The sequence below is a fragment of the Macaca mulatta genome, chromosome 3 (assembly GCF_049350105.2).
Source record: "Macaca mulatta isolate MMU2019108-1 chromosome 3, T2T-MMU8v2.0, whole genome shotgun sequence".
Lineage (NCBI taxonomy): Eukaryota > Metazoa > Chordata > Mammalia > Primates > Cercopithecidae > Macaca > Macaca mulatta.
In genome coordinates this window covers 134,411,136-134,428,138 of record NC_133408.1, presented here as the reverse complement: position 1 = coordinate 134,428,138, position 17,003 = coordinate 134,411,136, and the positions used below count along the sequence as shown (strand labels likewise).

The 17,003-nt window shown below is 34.0% G+C and overlaps 1 protein-coding gene across 1 annotated transcript in view; it reads right to left on the bottom strand.

Annotated features, from left to right (window-relative positions):
- Positions 1–455: 455 nt before the first annotated feature.
- SEMA3D (semaphorin 3D) overlaps positions 456–17,003 on the bottom strand; it is a 193,242-nt gene continuing 176,694 nt past the window's right edge. Inside the window, exons 17-19 of the mRNA XM_028846124.2 lie at positions 16,647–16,711; positions 10,663–10,802; positions 456–3,140 (exon numbers count right to left, since the gene is read on the bottom strand). Of these exons, the coding sequence (XP_028701957.1) occupies positions 2,715–3,140; positions 10,663–10,802; positions 16,647–16,711 (631 nt within the window). The 3' untranslated portion in view covers positions 456–2,714. The remainder of the gene's footprint in view (positions 3,141–10,662; positions 10,803–16,646; positions 16,712–17,003) is intronic.

Here is a 17,003-nt window from a genome sequence, read left to right as displayed (position 1 = left end):
AAACATGAGTAAACAGGCATTTTAAGATCCCCTCCATAGAGAATCAATTTCTTAGAATATTTGAAACCATTAATTATACTTTTCTTTTTCATTATTTTAAGGCAAATTTGATGACATAGTCAGTGGTAAGGAAGTATATAGTGTGTTTGTGGATTTAATATATTCATATTCTCTCTAAATGTTCTACACAACTAAAAAGCTAAGAAAAAAACACAGTTTAGATATTCTTTATCTTTAAAAATACACATAAATATTTGTCCTCTATGTTGTTTTTTGTGTGAAATTTTATTTTACCTATAATATTTTTAATATATTTTAACTAATTATCATAAATTAAGAGTATTGTATCCAAAGCAGCCAGAATATTAGAGGTGGTCATAAAATAAGTTTCCAAAATTTTGTTTGAATAACTAGGATTAGAAAGAAGTAATTAAAAAATGGTTTGGACATTCAAATTTGGATAGAAATAAAATTTATTTTCATAAGTCAATCCTAACATTTGAGCTTCATGTAATTTTTCCAAAGTCATTCATATTTACTCTCGGACCCACAAATATTTTGAATTTTTTTTTTAATTAAAAATATTCCCACTTAATTGCTTTGAGCTCACTATGAGTTCTTGGAACATTTTGTCCAAGCAAATCTATAATTACAAACACTGTTGTTATGCTATTCAATTAGAAGTCTGGTCATGCCACACAGTTCTTCTGAATTACTTTTTAAATGAGTGATTTGTTCTGGTTCACTTTTATTAACATTATTCCTTAGGTTTCCTTACAGTGAAACACCTACAAATATTCATCAGTATAATATCAAAAGGGAATACTCAATCTCATATATCAGTTTGACCAGTTTGACTACTTTGAGATAGGTAACCAATGCAAATAAAATAAATATAACAGAGAGATAATGCTCTCAACATAAAGCCACAGATTTTGCATTAAGTTGCCCTCTAATCACATGGGTTTCTCACAGACTTTTCTTTCAAGATATGTAGAATGCATGAGAAACGAGCAATGTCTGTTATTTAGTTTTCTGAAAAGCTGCCTTCCATGTGAGGAAGTGACTAATTTTTCATTTCACACTATAAAGGGCGTGAAAAGGCAAAACCGAGGAAGGGTAAGGGTTCTGTGTTACAGGAAGGAAAGGTGAGTTCTGCTTAAACAGACAGGAAACACATCATACATAGTCAGAGGGAAAGTCAAATTGAAAACATTTGAAAGTACTAACAAAATATGAAAGATGTTTATGTTAATATTGTGAGTTTGGTTCTTTTTACACGTGGCAGGCTTATTTATTGTTAAATTACTAAAACAATAATACTACCATTACAACAGATTAACTCAGCAATGCGAAAAAGTTGCGTGAAGAAATGATGTCAAAGAGTTAATTTAACCCTTTCCGTTGTCAAAATTTTACACTTGTTCTGCTATTCAACAAATATATATCCCCACTCCCCAGCAATGTCATTTTCTTAATTCTCTTTGTGTTATATATTGTTTTCTCCTATTCACTGAAACATAATCACAAAATCCAATATACAGGAAAGAAAAAAGGCAGTAAAAAGAAATAATATACAGAGAATGATAAATATTTTTGAGAGAAAATATATGTTGAAATATCATTGGTTATAAATAAAATATGTCTACCCTTCCTATGATTCTTCAGAAAAATTTATTTTTTCCTCAGACTTTTGCTAGCAGTTTGTTATAATCTAGATTTTTTTTAACAGATGAATTACAAATTGGCAGCTACTTATACTCTAGTGAAAAGAGCTCCATTACATTACTCTCACTTTATTTGTGATTGTTCTTCCTTTTCATGGGGATATGAGTTTTCCCCAAAGACAGAATTTATGGCTGTCTTTCCTTCTGTCTTCTAACAAATCCCATCTGCATGCCTTTCCATCAGGATGCATTTTACATCATTATGTTTTCCTTGTTTTATTAAAATATTTTCCCATATCTTATTAAAATATTTATTAGGCATTCTGTCCCTGTAGAGCTTAGCATATATTCTAAAAACACATAACTAAGCACCAACTTGTCTCTGTGAACCTGTTACTCCTGACTAGTCAATAGAAATCCTGGGGGAAACATTAATGCCCTTCAGTAAATCAATGTTGTAGTACACTAAATTTAACCCCTGTGGCCACAAAGAAATAATGCACCTCTCCAAATTCCTATACCATTCTCCAGGAGCGAATGGCTCCCTGGGAAAGTTCCTGTTGATAATGGAAGTAGTCTTAATTTGTGTCTGACCTCTAATTCTCTACCACAAGGTAGCTGGTTCTCAATAGGAATGATATATCTGTTCATAAGAACGTAGCACAACTGCATGGTAAATTCCATGCTTAATGGACATTTGAGGGAATAAAGCACCTTATATACTATCAACTTTGGTGCTTACTTAGCTCAATTATTTACATGACAATAAATTTCAAAACTCAAAACATGGAACATTTACAAATGTAAAGCCCCTATTTTTAGGATAATTCTTATACTTTGCTGGTACAAGATTTGTTCTTGGAAAACTGGTTCAAATGATTTTTTTGCCCTTTCTTATATTCGCCACATATTGTCTTAATCAGATTATTGTCTTGTGCCTTAGCAAAACTCCATGGGAAGCATTTATGAATTATTATAAGGGATATACAAAACAGAAGACAGTGTTTTTGTAGGTAAATAATTCTTTTCTTTAAATTAAGTAGAAAACTACGTGGCCACAGCTCTAGGGAGCTCATCCAGGTCTCTGTGATGTCTTCTATTTCTTTTCTTCTTCATTTCCTGCATGTGCTTCCACTTTGGGCCCCCCTTGTTTCGCTGTCTCCGCTTCTCCCTGTGCCACATCTGTTCGCAGTACTGGTCAAGGCTGAAGTTTGGGCTGCTAAGGATTTGGATGTAGTCTTTGTATCTCAACCGTGACTCAGCCAATAGATCCTTGACCTGCCCCTCCTCATGCTCTGCCCTCTGGGTATTTTCCATCTGTTCATTCTCAATGACATTCAAAGTCAGCTTCACTATGGTGTGGATGAAAGTGTGCTCCTGTGCTTTGCAGTAATATATCCCAGAATCCTTCTTCTGCAAACTTCGAATCAGTAGCCCATATTCCGTTTTGATGATTCTTTCATCAGGCTTCAACTGCAGAATTGGAAAAATATAGGTAATAAATTAAAAACAGAGAGACCTAAGAGCAAATGAAACCAGGCTACATAGTTTTACTTAGATGAACCTAAAAGACATATTCACTGTCTCTTTGTCTCTGTCATCAAGCATAATATTGTCAGCCATAGTTTAAAAGGGTAAAAAAATTCAACTAAAGTAATCGCCCCCAAACTCTATCCTTAATTTTTCACATTTGTATCTTAGTAAGTCTAACAGCCTTTGGAATACAGTTATTTTTTTCTCCCAATTTACAGATAGGAATGAAAAACTGGAAACCATCAAGTGACCTTCTTTACAGAGATTTCATATACAAATTACTATACCAAGATCATAAATTAGCACCTGAAATGTGGAGCAAGAATACAACATTTATAATCATTGTATAGAGAATGAGCTTCAGTCCATGCTACTACCTATAATGTAGAATAGAACAATAATTCCAAGTGGAATTTACTATTTTCCAGATATCACCAAATAAGCTATGTGAGTAGCATATGAAAGCTGTAAATGATGACGTCTTTAAAGTCAAACTCAAAGGTATGGGTATAGTCTTTTGGAAGTTAGAGCTGTAATTGAGTAGGACTCTAGTCAGAAGGTTAGCAACATTGAAAGCTGAATTTCCCTCTTTATTGTGGATTGAATTTTCATACTGTATGTATACGTGATACTTTCAACTGTCATTTGTGGAAATATTTGCCATGCCTTCGTATACTATTACATGGTAATGTGATTTCAAGTGTGAGAAAGCACAATGAACACAAAGAACTTCAACTGAAATGTGATGCTCTCCAGCCTTTGAAGCAATATTACTAAAAGACAATTCTAACATTAAGCTTGCCTGGCCCATGATATGGTGTGAATAATGAACCTATCTTCAGTCAAACTAGAGGCATGTTTAACCACAAAAGAGCCCTGCTTAATGTGGAGTATTGTTGAGTGGCTCAGCATTAAGTGGAATAACAAAAACAACAACAGCAGCTACAAAGAAGTCTGGAAGATTTCCCAGTTTACACATCTGCCCCTGTATTGTAGACTTTTAGATGATGGAAATCAAGGAGGCATAAAGATGGTTAAATTAAATTTATTCACAGTGGGTGGATTGTACTCTGCATCTTTATGTGAAAAATATGTAGGAAAAAATCTCCCCAATTCTAGAAATATGAGAAAAGGAAAAGAAACATCTCTGGCTACCAGCCCAGTTAACTAACAAGTATATGGCAAGCCACCCTCTGTGCCAGAGAAGTGCAGCTGGCGGGGAACCATTTGAGGCCAAAGGCAGGTCACAGCTCAGATCCCTGGTTAATGAGGCTGAATGGTCTCCAGGCCTGCCTTCGCTCTGCACTGAATCCACACCATCAGAGCTTTGTGTGTTTGTTTCTCTTATGTTGCCCATTTGGTAAGCTGGATGTGGTATTCTTTTTCTTATGGATTTATTCTAAAAGCCCAGACATTTAGAAATGCTATTGTAATACAAACTAACTTTGAATTAATTTACATTCTCAGAAACCATAGGAGTCTCATGCCTAAAATAAATGTGATTTGAATTAGGAGAGTTCTAAATGGCCAATCTTAAACAGAAATGACAATGTCAAATTTAATACACTATGTATAATTATTTTTTTCCCCTTAGATGATTTCACTGTATATATATTTTTTTAATTTAATACATTTTAGGTCTCAAAATACTAGCTTCATAGCCGAACCTTCTGGTCTCTACTCTGTTTCCTATGATGACTCATTTATCTTCCCCCATTGGTCTCCCATCTATCAAGTTGTGGTGCAGCATATGGTGTATTTGGGGGATTAAAAGCGAAGCTCTTTGAAGGTTAAAATGTGAAGTATTATTAGCAACATTACATACTACTGCCATGCTGCTTGAGAGGTAATATTTTGAAGTCTTTATTACTGTAATTCTTTTAATAGAAAATGGCCTGAGGTTATTAGCATGACAATCAAAGTGGATATCTTCAGTTCTAGTTCATCTCTAGATTTCCTTTACATAACTGGTACTCTTGCTACTGTTTAAATTACATTTAATGTGGCTTTTAGAGATTGTCACAGCTCTGACCAGGACTTTTGATTGTTCTCTTTAATCTTCTGACAGGAAGAAATTATGACTTGATCTCACACATATTGTGCAACGCTTCATCATTGCTTTTGCTATTATCTTTTGTATCCTGTTTATGTTGTTGTACTTTGAGGTCTGGTCCCCTTCCATCTTTTTCCCTCTAATTCTGTCCCCACAGGACTCAGGATTCCATAAACACCTGGCATTCCATTATGCGGTCATGATCTTTCAACTTTCTTTTCTTCTGTGGAGTGCTGGATTTGTTCTCTGGTTTTTGACCTACAGATATCATACTTGATTTAATAAATTTTCAGCTTTCTACATCTAACTAATGTCAATTAGATCATTTAACAATTTTTTTCTTGCTAAAATTTCAATAATATGTTTTTAGTAAACTGGCAGCTCTAATAAAAGACATTTTGAATAGATATATTTACAGAGAATGTTTACAATCTAGAGATAAAAATCTGTGACCCAGAAACTAAGTAGTTGATTAACATTTGCCTTTACATTCTCTTTCTCTGTAATGCTTTCATTCTTTGCTGAAATAGGATGCATTATGCAGACTGTATCTCAACAGTGAAATGTCAGCACAGTCAATTTAGAAAATTCAGCTCCTCAACAAAGAGATAATGTAATCTCTGGTCATTGATTTAAACTCTTGGAATTTTCTCCACTCTAGAAGTGATAAGTAAAAACTGCTCAACTTTACAAATTAAAACCACGTTTGAGCTGGGGTCGACTATCCATTTGCCTAATGTGAACAAGGATAATATATCTGGCGTTATTAAATGTAGATCTCCAGTGAAGGGCAATTCATTTAACATGAGAAGAGTAACATGGAAGGGACAAAGGACATTTAAGTATTAAGCAGCAGGTAAAGGTCAGGGACTTTATCTCTTATAATAGCAGTCTAATGGTAGTTCTTTTACAGATAATTCACCTGTGAGTTCTTCCATAGTAAAAGCACTGCACATGCCTTGGAAGAGGTCAGGGCTTCAAAAATATCCCCTTTCTCTAACAGAAAATATTACTAGTGGGAAATTAGGATTAAAAAATAAAGAAAGCTGCTTGTGTGAGAGAATAAATGTCTGCAAAACTGTGGCAAAAATTTTTCTGTATTTAAAAAATACACTGAAAACTTTTATTATTTAATTTGGAAGAAAGGAAAAGGAACTGGAATAGAATCATTTGTATACATGTTTTTAAATTATCAGAGTTTACTTACATGACACTGTATATGATCCATCTATTAATATACCACGAAACCAATAATTCATATTTTTAAGCAAACATTAGAAAAAGGAAAACTTGCTAAACCGATGCTAGAGCAATGAGCTCATTATTAAAAAGAAAAATCAAATATATACATACATAAATAACTACTAGATTAATTTACAATCTTTGGGTACATGTAAATATAATGTGTAAAATATAAATGTAAAAACTCATAAAATAACTGGAAAAAATATATAATTGCTGTCTGATTGGGGAAGGAGTCTTTTTTTTTTTTTTTTTTTTTTTTTTTTTGAGACGGAGTCTCGCTCTGTCGCCCAGGCTGGAGCGCAGTGGCCGGATCTCAGCTCACTGCAAGCTCCGCCTCCCGGGTTTTACGCCATTCTCCTGCCTCAGCCTCCCGAGTAGCTGGGACTACAGGCGCCCGCCGCCTCGCCCGGCTAGTTTTTTGTATTTTTTAGTAGAGACGGGGTTTCACCGTGTTAGCCAGGATGGTCTCAATCTCCTGACCTCGTGATCCGCCCGTCTCGGCCTCCCAAAGCACTGGGATTACAGGCTTGAGCCACCACGCCCGGCCAGGGGGAAGGAGTCTTTAAGCATAACAGGTGAAATATCACAGAGCCATAAATCAACAGATTTGCCTGTATAAAACGAAATGTGTAGGAAAGTCAGAAATTGTCAGAAACAAAAGAAATGTAAAATAAAAATTAAATGTATAAATGTATAACATTAAATTATTAATATATGTAATATACAAAGGACTTATTACAATTGTTATTAAACAAATATGCCCATATAAAGTAAGCAATGACAGGCAAGACAATTCGCCAAATACAACTGAAGCCAAGAACCAAGACACATAAGAAGGTCAGTTCGCATCCACTAATATGCAAAGAAGTAGCTATTAAGGCAATACAGTTTTCATATTAAACTGGTAAAGATTTTCTTAAATTGTGAACCATAATTTTGCCTCAGGGATTTATAACAGACACTAATACAGTGATTTTTATGTGAAATTGGCAATATGGTGTTGTTTATCAAAATCCACAAAGATAACAAATGTCTTTAACTTATTTTACTTCTAAGATTTTTTCCTAAGAAAATAGTTAGAAAAGCAGAGAAAGACTCAGATATAACAAAGTTCATTATTATTATTTCAAGCAGGAACATGATCTAGTGAGAGAACACCTGGAATACCTATGGATAACTACGGCATCAGGGTGGGATGTGTGGGAGACAGAAAAAGCATGGTATTGACATTAAATGATAATGGAAAATGCTCACAGTGCAATGGTGAGTGGGAAAAAAAGCTGGAATAGACATCAAAATATTATTTATGCTTATCTACACTTAGTGGCCTCATACTTATTTTATGTGTTACAATAATTTTAAAATCATTTATATTGCTTTTAGAATAAAACTCAAATAAGATCGACAAGTGGAATAATGCAAATATTTGAAGATGTTTTAAAAATATTATTAACATAAACAGAGAAAATATAGTACGGCCTCGTTTACTTATTCAGATCCCAAAAGTTCAACAGAAGCTTGGGGACTGCCAATTGACTCGCTAGTTACAGCATAAACATCATCAATTTTAAGAACGGTTTTATAAGAAAGTCAGCAGATAACTGACTCATGACCTCCCGTACAGCACCCAGCTGTGAAACAGCTCAGTAAGGAAATGTTCTCCTCCTGGCAGAGAATAACCTGGTGACAGCCTCTGTGCCACAGGAGATCACGGTCCCTCCTGCAGGCTGTTTTGGAGTGGAGGAAAGATTCCAAACTGTGACCTTATGGGTAAGAAGCAGAAGGCATCCTGCTGGGAAAAATGCTTCAAGTATAATCTGGATATTGCCCTTTTCCTCAGCTCAGGAAGCAGTATTGCATATCCTGGATAATGTGAAACTCTCTATTTACAAAGATAAATGAAAATACCAGTTGAAATATTACAGTGAAGATACTTTTAAGTAAAATTCAATAAATATTTCTGCTCCATTGAAATTCATGGAGCATGGTACCATTATGAATATATAATATACTTTTAAAAGGTAAATTAAAGTAATGCACAGAATTTTCAAGAAAATGCAAGATGTGAATGCAAACAACCACAGGCAAATGTAAGTATCTAGAGCTGAGAGATGAACTCAAGCAGAGGACCACATAATTTTAAAAATCAGATTAAATTTCCCATGAAGAAAAATCCATTTATTAAAGAATTATATTTAACTGAAAAGCAATTATCAAACTTTATTTGCTATGAAATTCAAAATATTGGTTTGTGACACTTAAGATTAAAACATTGCAACATAATAAAAAAATCTGCAAGTTAAAAAATTTCAGTATCATTCTTTCAACATTTCTAGTAAATGCCTTGTATTTTGAAATTAAATAATCATTTCTGTATCAAATAATATTTCAATATAAAGGTAAAAAATTGAACCCTTAAAATAAATATGCAGTGTAAATATGAATCTGCCATAGTCTTAGGACTTATAGAAGTCAGGAATGATGATGTATCTAGTTTTATTGGTGAAATTTGACTTAACAAAACATGAAGTTATTCTTTTATTTATATATTAAGTATGTAAAGAGTTAACACTTAGAAAAAGTTATTCTTGTAGCTGTTAGATGAAGAGAATGATGTTAAACTCTTCATGTAACAGTATAACTATATCTTTAAATCAATTTCTTATGATAAAATTTGATTTTTTTTTACCTGAAGTTTTCTTAACCTCAGCATCTTTGACATTTGGAGTGACATAGATTTTTATTGTGAGGAACTGTGCATTGTAGAATTTTTGGTATCATCTCTGACCTCTACCCAGTACACACCAGGGGCACCCACTTGGCCACCCACCCACCCAGCTGTGATGTTCAAAAATGTCTCCAGACATAGCCCAATGTTGGTACTCTGGAAACAAAATTACCAGAGGTTGAGATCCACTGTTCTGTACTAATATTTGACTTAATTACATGTACTATTTTAAATGTTTATAGACTTGTCAATAAGGCTGATATTTTAGGGAAATTTGATCTACTTATATAAGAGAGAAACTAAGTGCTAGAGAAGTTACGATCTGCTCATGAATTCTCAGGAGTCAAGCCAAAGGTAGAACTAGTATTTTCTAAACACATGATTAGTACTGTTTCCTGATGCACATGTAAAATACCCTCATTAATAGGGTATCTGTAATTTTACATGCATATTTTACGGTTGTGAGAGCCTCTTTATTGAAATTCTACATTCTCATATGCATTTTTTCACTTAATATTATAGTAACTTTTGAATTTATTTTGTTCACTTAGAAAATTGGGGGCTCAGGAACATTACCAAAGGTTTAAGGACCATGTTTCAACTCAAGATATGTAATTCTGAATCCTGTGTTTTTTCCATTATTAATTACAGTGTCCTTAGTTTAACATGTCTGGATACTTATCTAATTTGCTCATATAATTTGATAAACATAGATATTTCTGTTTTGTTTGTTTGTTTGTTTTTAGATGGAGTCTTGCTCTGTTGCCCAGGCTGGAGTACAGTGGCACGATCTTGGCTCACTGCAAGCTCCACCTCGTGGGTTCATGCCATTCTCCTGCCTCAGCCTCCCCAGTAGTTGGGACTACAGGCGCCCACCACCACGCCTGGCTAATTTTTTTGTATTCTAAGTAGAGACAGGGTTTCACCGAATTAGCCAGGATGGTCTCGATCTCCTAATCTCATGATCTGCCCGCCTCAGCCTCCAAAAGTTCTGGGATTATAGGCATGAGCCACCGCACCCGACCAGATATTTCTGTTTTGATACAACCTCAACATGCTTCATTTAATGATCTAAATTAAACACAATGCGAACTAAAATGTAGTCACTGTGCTACTGTGGGAAGAAAAATATGGTGTTCTTGTTATTAGGGATTTGTTCCTAAATATAGGCAATCTATGAAATATGCAATTTGGAAAAAAAATGTAAAAGTCTTTAAAAAATTCAGTCTACTTTTAAATATATTTTATGAAAACATTTGTGTGAAGTTGGCCTATTCTTATCTAAAAGCTATTGTTACTTTTGGTGTTAGTAAGCAAAACCTTTTTTTTTTTTAATCAAATAATGATAAAAGTAGCATACAGCACTAAAAGTTGAACATCTCTCAATCGTACACTATTTCCCTCAAAGTGAGTATTCTTTGATGACAACAGCTTACCTCCTCTCGATGCTCATCCCCTGACCTCTGGATATACCATTTAATAGTTGCTTGTTGGGATTTAGGTATACATTCCAGAAAGGTTGAGTTAAATTCAATGCCAAAAATCACCTTTTCATCAGCAGTTTCATGACTAATGCCTGGAAAGCAAACATGGAATAAGAGATTAACCTTGACCTGATTTTAAAAGCAATGGGAAAACAGACTGATTCAGAACAGATGCCATAGGGAAAGAATCATATACATTATTAAAGAGAAAGGAAATTCATGTTATAATATTGTTACCTGAGACAAATATTACACAATAGATGGATTTTTAAAATTTTATCCCTGTATTGTAATTTTTATTCTTTCATCAATATATTAGCTATTTGCACTTGATTTAAAAAAATAATGTTCATAATATCTAACTCTATATATTGAGATTTTTTTCTTTGAGCTGAATAAATCTTTTGCATCTTTTAGTGCTTTAATACTTTTTTGTTAATATAAAATATAAACAATTTTGTAGATAGTTCCGGAGCAGTTTGCTTTAATTTAAAGGCAATTTCTATCATGAATTGGTCCACAGAGCTGATCAGATAACATAAAATTTTGATATCAGAAAAGTAAGTTATAGTGATCTACGCTTGACAAAATTCTATGATGATGATCATGAGCCAGATGCACTAATACTCAATATCTGGGCCTTATCTGTATTAATCTATCATTTTTATGCTTTTTTATACAGAGGGATATTTTAGCCCAATATACATTTGCTATGAGATAGTTACTGGGATGCTTAAAAGAACAGTGTCTCAGACACCTTATTCTCGTAAATCAATGCACCATCTGAAATACATTCCATCTAGAGTAGCCAAAGGCTGTGTCCCTTGTGTGATCTAAGAGCTCTAGCTCAAATTTGATCAAACAAAAAATGACAGCTGCTCAGCTTAGCCCAAATATGCACTATCTCATCATATATTCAGATATCTCAATTTTACAGATTGGCTTACTTAGCACTATAGAACATCACCTAGAGTAAGGTTTAAAAGACCAAGTGAATCCTAAACCTAAGCATACAAATGATCAGCAATGGCATAAATGCACATATGTTAGTTAGGCTTCTTTTCAAGAAACTTATTTTGAACTTACTTGTGTTTTACCAGCAAGGATTAAGTCAAGCATGCTGACACCATTATGAATTAACCTCATCTAACCTTCAAAATGTGTGGATTCCATTTAAAACCTGTAGTCAATCAACTATCTCCACCAATTCAACAGATTATAGCTGTGATTTTCACAGTTAATAAATTCCTAATGCACAAAAAGATCACTGGTGCCACTTATGGAAAAGAAAGATATGCACCATCTTATAATAACGGATACAATTTTCCTGAGAAAAGGATTTTGTCAACAAAGTAGGGGAGGATGCAGGTTAATTTTTGGGATATGGGGCAAGGGCTCAGGAGAAATGCCATTAGACTGACTTGACCAAAGAATTGGTCAATTTAGTAAAAGATAAATTGGTGAAATCAACTGGAAAAGTGATAGCGAGCTCATTATCTGAACTCTTTTTTCAAATTAATAAAAATAATGTCTGACATCTCTACATCAGTTTCACTGAAAATGAATTTATTGTTACTTCCAACAACGTTTGTTTCATTTCTGAATTCTAAGTTTCCCACTTTAAAAGTTTTTAAATGTATATAGATGTATGCATATTATATACACATACACATATACACACACACACACACACACACACACACACAATCATACACAAAGGTTCTGCATCCTTAATTCAAAAATCTGAAATCCAAAATGCTCCAAAATCCAAAACGTTTTCAGCACAGACGTGAACCACAAGTGGAAAATTCTACTTGATGGGTTGCAGTCAAAAGGCAAGGACACAACATACAGTTTATGTGTGAATAAGATGATGATTGCTTATTGGTAACATCTAAATTCAGAGTCAGGAATGGTGGTGATGCCATACAACCACAGATTGTCCGCATTGGTGGCTAAGAAAATAACACCTTTACTTTCTTATGATACAATGCACACACACTTTGTTTCATGCACAATATTATTTAAAATACTATACAAAATTACCTGAAGGCTATGTGTATCAGGTGTATATGAAATATAAATAAATTTTGTGTGCAGATTTGGATCCCATTCCAAGATATTTCATTATGTATATGCAAATATTCCAAAATCTGATAAAATATGGAATCCAAAAACCTTCTGATCCTAGGCATTTCAGATAAGGAATATTCAACTTGTTTTATTCTATCATGACCTAAATTTTAAATGTGTAAAAGTTATATACAATAGTGTTTGAAATAGTTAAAATAGCTTCTTATGACATGTAAGATAATAGTGGAGTATTTTTTTTTTCTTTCAGATTGCAGTCAAAAAAATTTTTTATAGTAAAATGCCTAGAATACCTCTTTATAATAAATATATAGCTTATCATTGAAGTGCAAGATTGATCTGTTTAATGTTGTTGAACTATTTTTCTGTATGTATTGCTGGTTTTATGTCATCGATAACCATGCAGTTTTGCAGCTTTTAACAATAAAAGCAATAAAGAAAGAAAATAAAGAAGAAAAGAAAAATCTTTGCCCATTATTCAAGACTTGACTTCCTAATAAAATCCAGCACACATTTATGATGGATTAGAGACAAGTCAATTAATTTGTAAATATCTTTACAGTCTCTACTCTAACTCCCACAATTGATTCTCCACCTCTAGCATCTCATATTCCAATCAATGTTTTATACAGGTATCAATTACTTTTATTAAAAAAAAAATTTTCTGAGCAATATGAAATAGCTCCTAGCACCTATAAAGTAAACATAAAATTAATAGAATCATGTAGACACTTTCACAAAGTTTACCCAATCTATGTGAGGTCTTTCTGATTTTAATTATTGTTTCTTCATTACTTTATAAAATCTAACTTTCTCCTGAAGGCATGGCTCAAATGCTATCCATCTGAATATCCCTCTACTTACTTGTCTATTACACAACTGCTATTGTGTGCCTAACACACTAACATCATTTTAAGTGCTAGAATAATATGACAGGATGAATATGAATTTCACTGCCCTCTAGAAACTTACATTCTAGTGACATAGACAAAGTAATCAGGTAAATGAATAAAGAAGTAATATCTGCTACAAAACAATAAAGGAGATTAGAAAATACCACGGGCAAAAAAAAAAAAAAGTACTTTAAATGGGATGATCAGGAAAGGTCTCTCTGAATAATTAACATGTAACCATAGGATTAATTGATGTAAAAAGATGGAGCTAAATAAACATCTGAAAAACGAGTTCCTCAGGTACAGAGGACAATGAATGCAAACATACATAAGGCAGCAACTCATTGGTGCTTTTGAAAAAGAGAAAGCTACTAAGTGAATCTAGCAACAGTGATGTGAAGGAGGGTCAGAGAATATACTAGAGATCAGGTCAAGAATAATCTTACATGCCATAGGAAAGCTTTCCATTTTTTTACCAATTGTTCTAAGAAGCTATTGAAAAATGTTGAGTAAGGGAGTGACATGCTCTGACTGAAGTTTTTAAAAAGATGACTCTGGCTAGTAAGTGGGGTATACAGCTAAGTGGGGTACAGATAGAAGTGGCACAAGTGTGGAGGCAGAAAGACCAGTGAAGCAGCTACTGAAGAACTACTATGGCCTTAGTTAGGCTGGCATTTGTGGGTGTGATGAGAAGTAGGAAAGCTTGACCATGGGCCAGAAGGACTAATTGAGAGGTTGGTGATAGGATGGGAAGGAAAGAAAATATTATAAAAGTGACTCCTAGCTGCTTTTTGACATAAGTAGCTGGGTGAATGGTGTGCAATTTGTTAATAAAGGAAAGTCTGCAGAACAAATAGGTCTTGAAGAAGATAACAAGAATTCTTTCTCAGAATAAGTTTAAGATGCTAATTAGGCCTTCAAGTGGAGCTCTTTAGTAGGCATACAAGTATCTGTGTCTGGCATGTAAGGGTGAGTTCAGAATTGGACTATGAATTTGGGAGGGAAATAGCCTCTGACAGTGTTGAAATAGACAGTATTAGAGAGTGAGTAGACAGAGAATGGGAAAGTGGCTCGGGACACTCCAATATTTAAAAGGTGGGACAAAAAGGAAAGTTAAGGACACTCAGAAGGCACAGTTTGCAAGGTAAGAGGTAAACCAGAAGGATACGGTACAAGGGCACATAGGTATGCTGGAACATCATTTCTCTGAAAACACAACAAAACAACCAAAAAACTAATTTGTAGTGCTTGCTGATTTTGCTGGTGTAAATACTCCCAACATGTCTGACTGATTCAAGCTTTCAGTGGTTTAAAATCAGCTCACAAAATTTCAAAATTTTAAGCAACCAACTTATATGAGGCCACATGAACTGGCTCCAGCACACAAATGCATGGAAGTCAAGAGAAAGTGTTTCAAAAAGGAGGGAGTCACAGCTTAAGTAAAAATGAGAACTGAAAATTGGTCATTGGATTTGGCAAGGAGGAAATTGCCGGTGACCTTCACAAGAATGGATTGGATAGAGTGATGATCATGATGATTAGAAAAGACTGCGTGCAGTGGGTTATAGCATGAATAGGATATGGTAAAGTGAAGACAAAAATTGTGAGTGCCTTAGGCAGCAACTATGTTTTGTGTCAGTTTCTTCATAACATTTATCATTGACATAGCATTTATTTTACTTGTTTTGGTATTTATTGTCTGCTCTCTCCCCTAACATACTCTTGAATATAAGTATTGTGAGTGCACAGATTCCGTTGTTGTTTTCTTTGTTGTTCATTGCTATATCCTCAATACCTATAATCATCCCTGATATATTTCATATGCATGTGTAGAGAATTGCATATGTATTACACAGTAATGATTGGTAACTAAACCAATGGACATCACAATGAATCACCTACACATTAGAACAAGAACCCAAACATACTAATCTGGATGAAGGCTTATTTTTCAGAAGAATTAAGTTATAAGTTAAAAATAACTGTTTTGCTTTTAAATCAAGAAAACACTACCAGACCACCGGTTATAGATTATGAAATCTGGGTTACTTACATCTCTGGTGGGGTGGTCAGTAACATTGTGATGAATGTGCACTTCCTCTACCAGTTTTTTTTGTGTGTGTGTGTGTGTGTGTGTGTTTGGTGTGTATGTGCACATATTTTCTATCTGAAGGTAGAGCTTGAGAGTGGAGAGTAACTGAAGCTCTGGAATACATACTTTTATCGATTTTTTTTTTCTCTGTTTTCAGAATCACTCACCAGGTCTCCTCTCTACTCCCCCACACTGGCCTTCTCCTTCAGGCTTTCAAGACCTTCTATTCTATGATTCATTTTTCTAAACAATACAGCCTCTCTTTCACTAAACTCCCCTATCACTAATTGTGCCTTATGACATTTCCTCAAAGATTCATAAGCTCTCTAAGGAGTTTCTTAGTCACATAGTATACCCAGGACAATTACATGCATATGAAAGTCGCTTAATAAATATTTATTGATTAAGTGAATATATGATTTGATAGGTGAATATAAATAAAGTATAGGCTACCTAAAAACTTCTTTCAAAATAAGACCTACACTTTTACCAGACTTCTGGGAGGTCTATTTGAGTTTACTCTAAATGTCCAAATGTTTTCTGTTATATCCTGTTTTATCTCTAATAGCAGTTTTCAAACTTTATAAGGATGGATATGGTAGTAAAAAGAAACAAAGGCTACAGTTTAGGAATTTTAAAAGACATATGAAACAAATAATGATATAACAAAGGATTATTCTATTAGGCACGTAGACAGGGGTTGATTTATACAATTTCCTGTTGCTCTTCCAGAACACGTGCATTACACAAAATGGAGATATTCCCAGATAATAGATGGTTTAAGTCATATAATAAAAGTACACAAAAGAATGGGCTTAGCATTTTAAATCACAGAAAAAGCATATCGAAGCTGTACTTACTGTCTTCGATGTCCCAGCACTGGGTGATCGGGTCACCATATTTTACGTCTTGGCGTCTAGCTCTCCTACGGAAAGGGGATTACACTGATTAGAACCTCAAGCATGATTACCATCATATAGAAAGGCTACATCTAACACTAACAACAGTAGCAGATGCAGTTTTATGCTTGTCTTACAGCTCAACTTAAATGCAAGTCAATATTCCAATCAATCTAACATTGATTTAAAAAACTACTGGTAGTGAGGTCCTAATAGAAGAAATCCTGTTCAGACAATGAGATGACATGAATTTTATTTAACTATGCTTCTTTTTCTCTGATTTTTCACAAAGTATTCAACAAAAAAGGTTAAATAAAA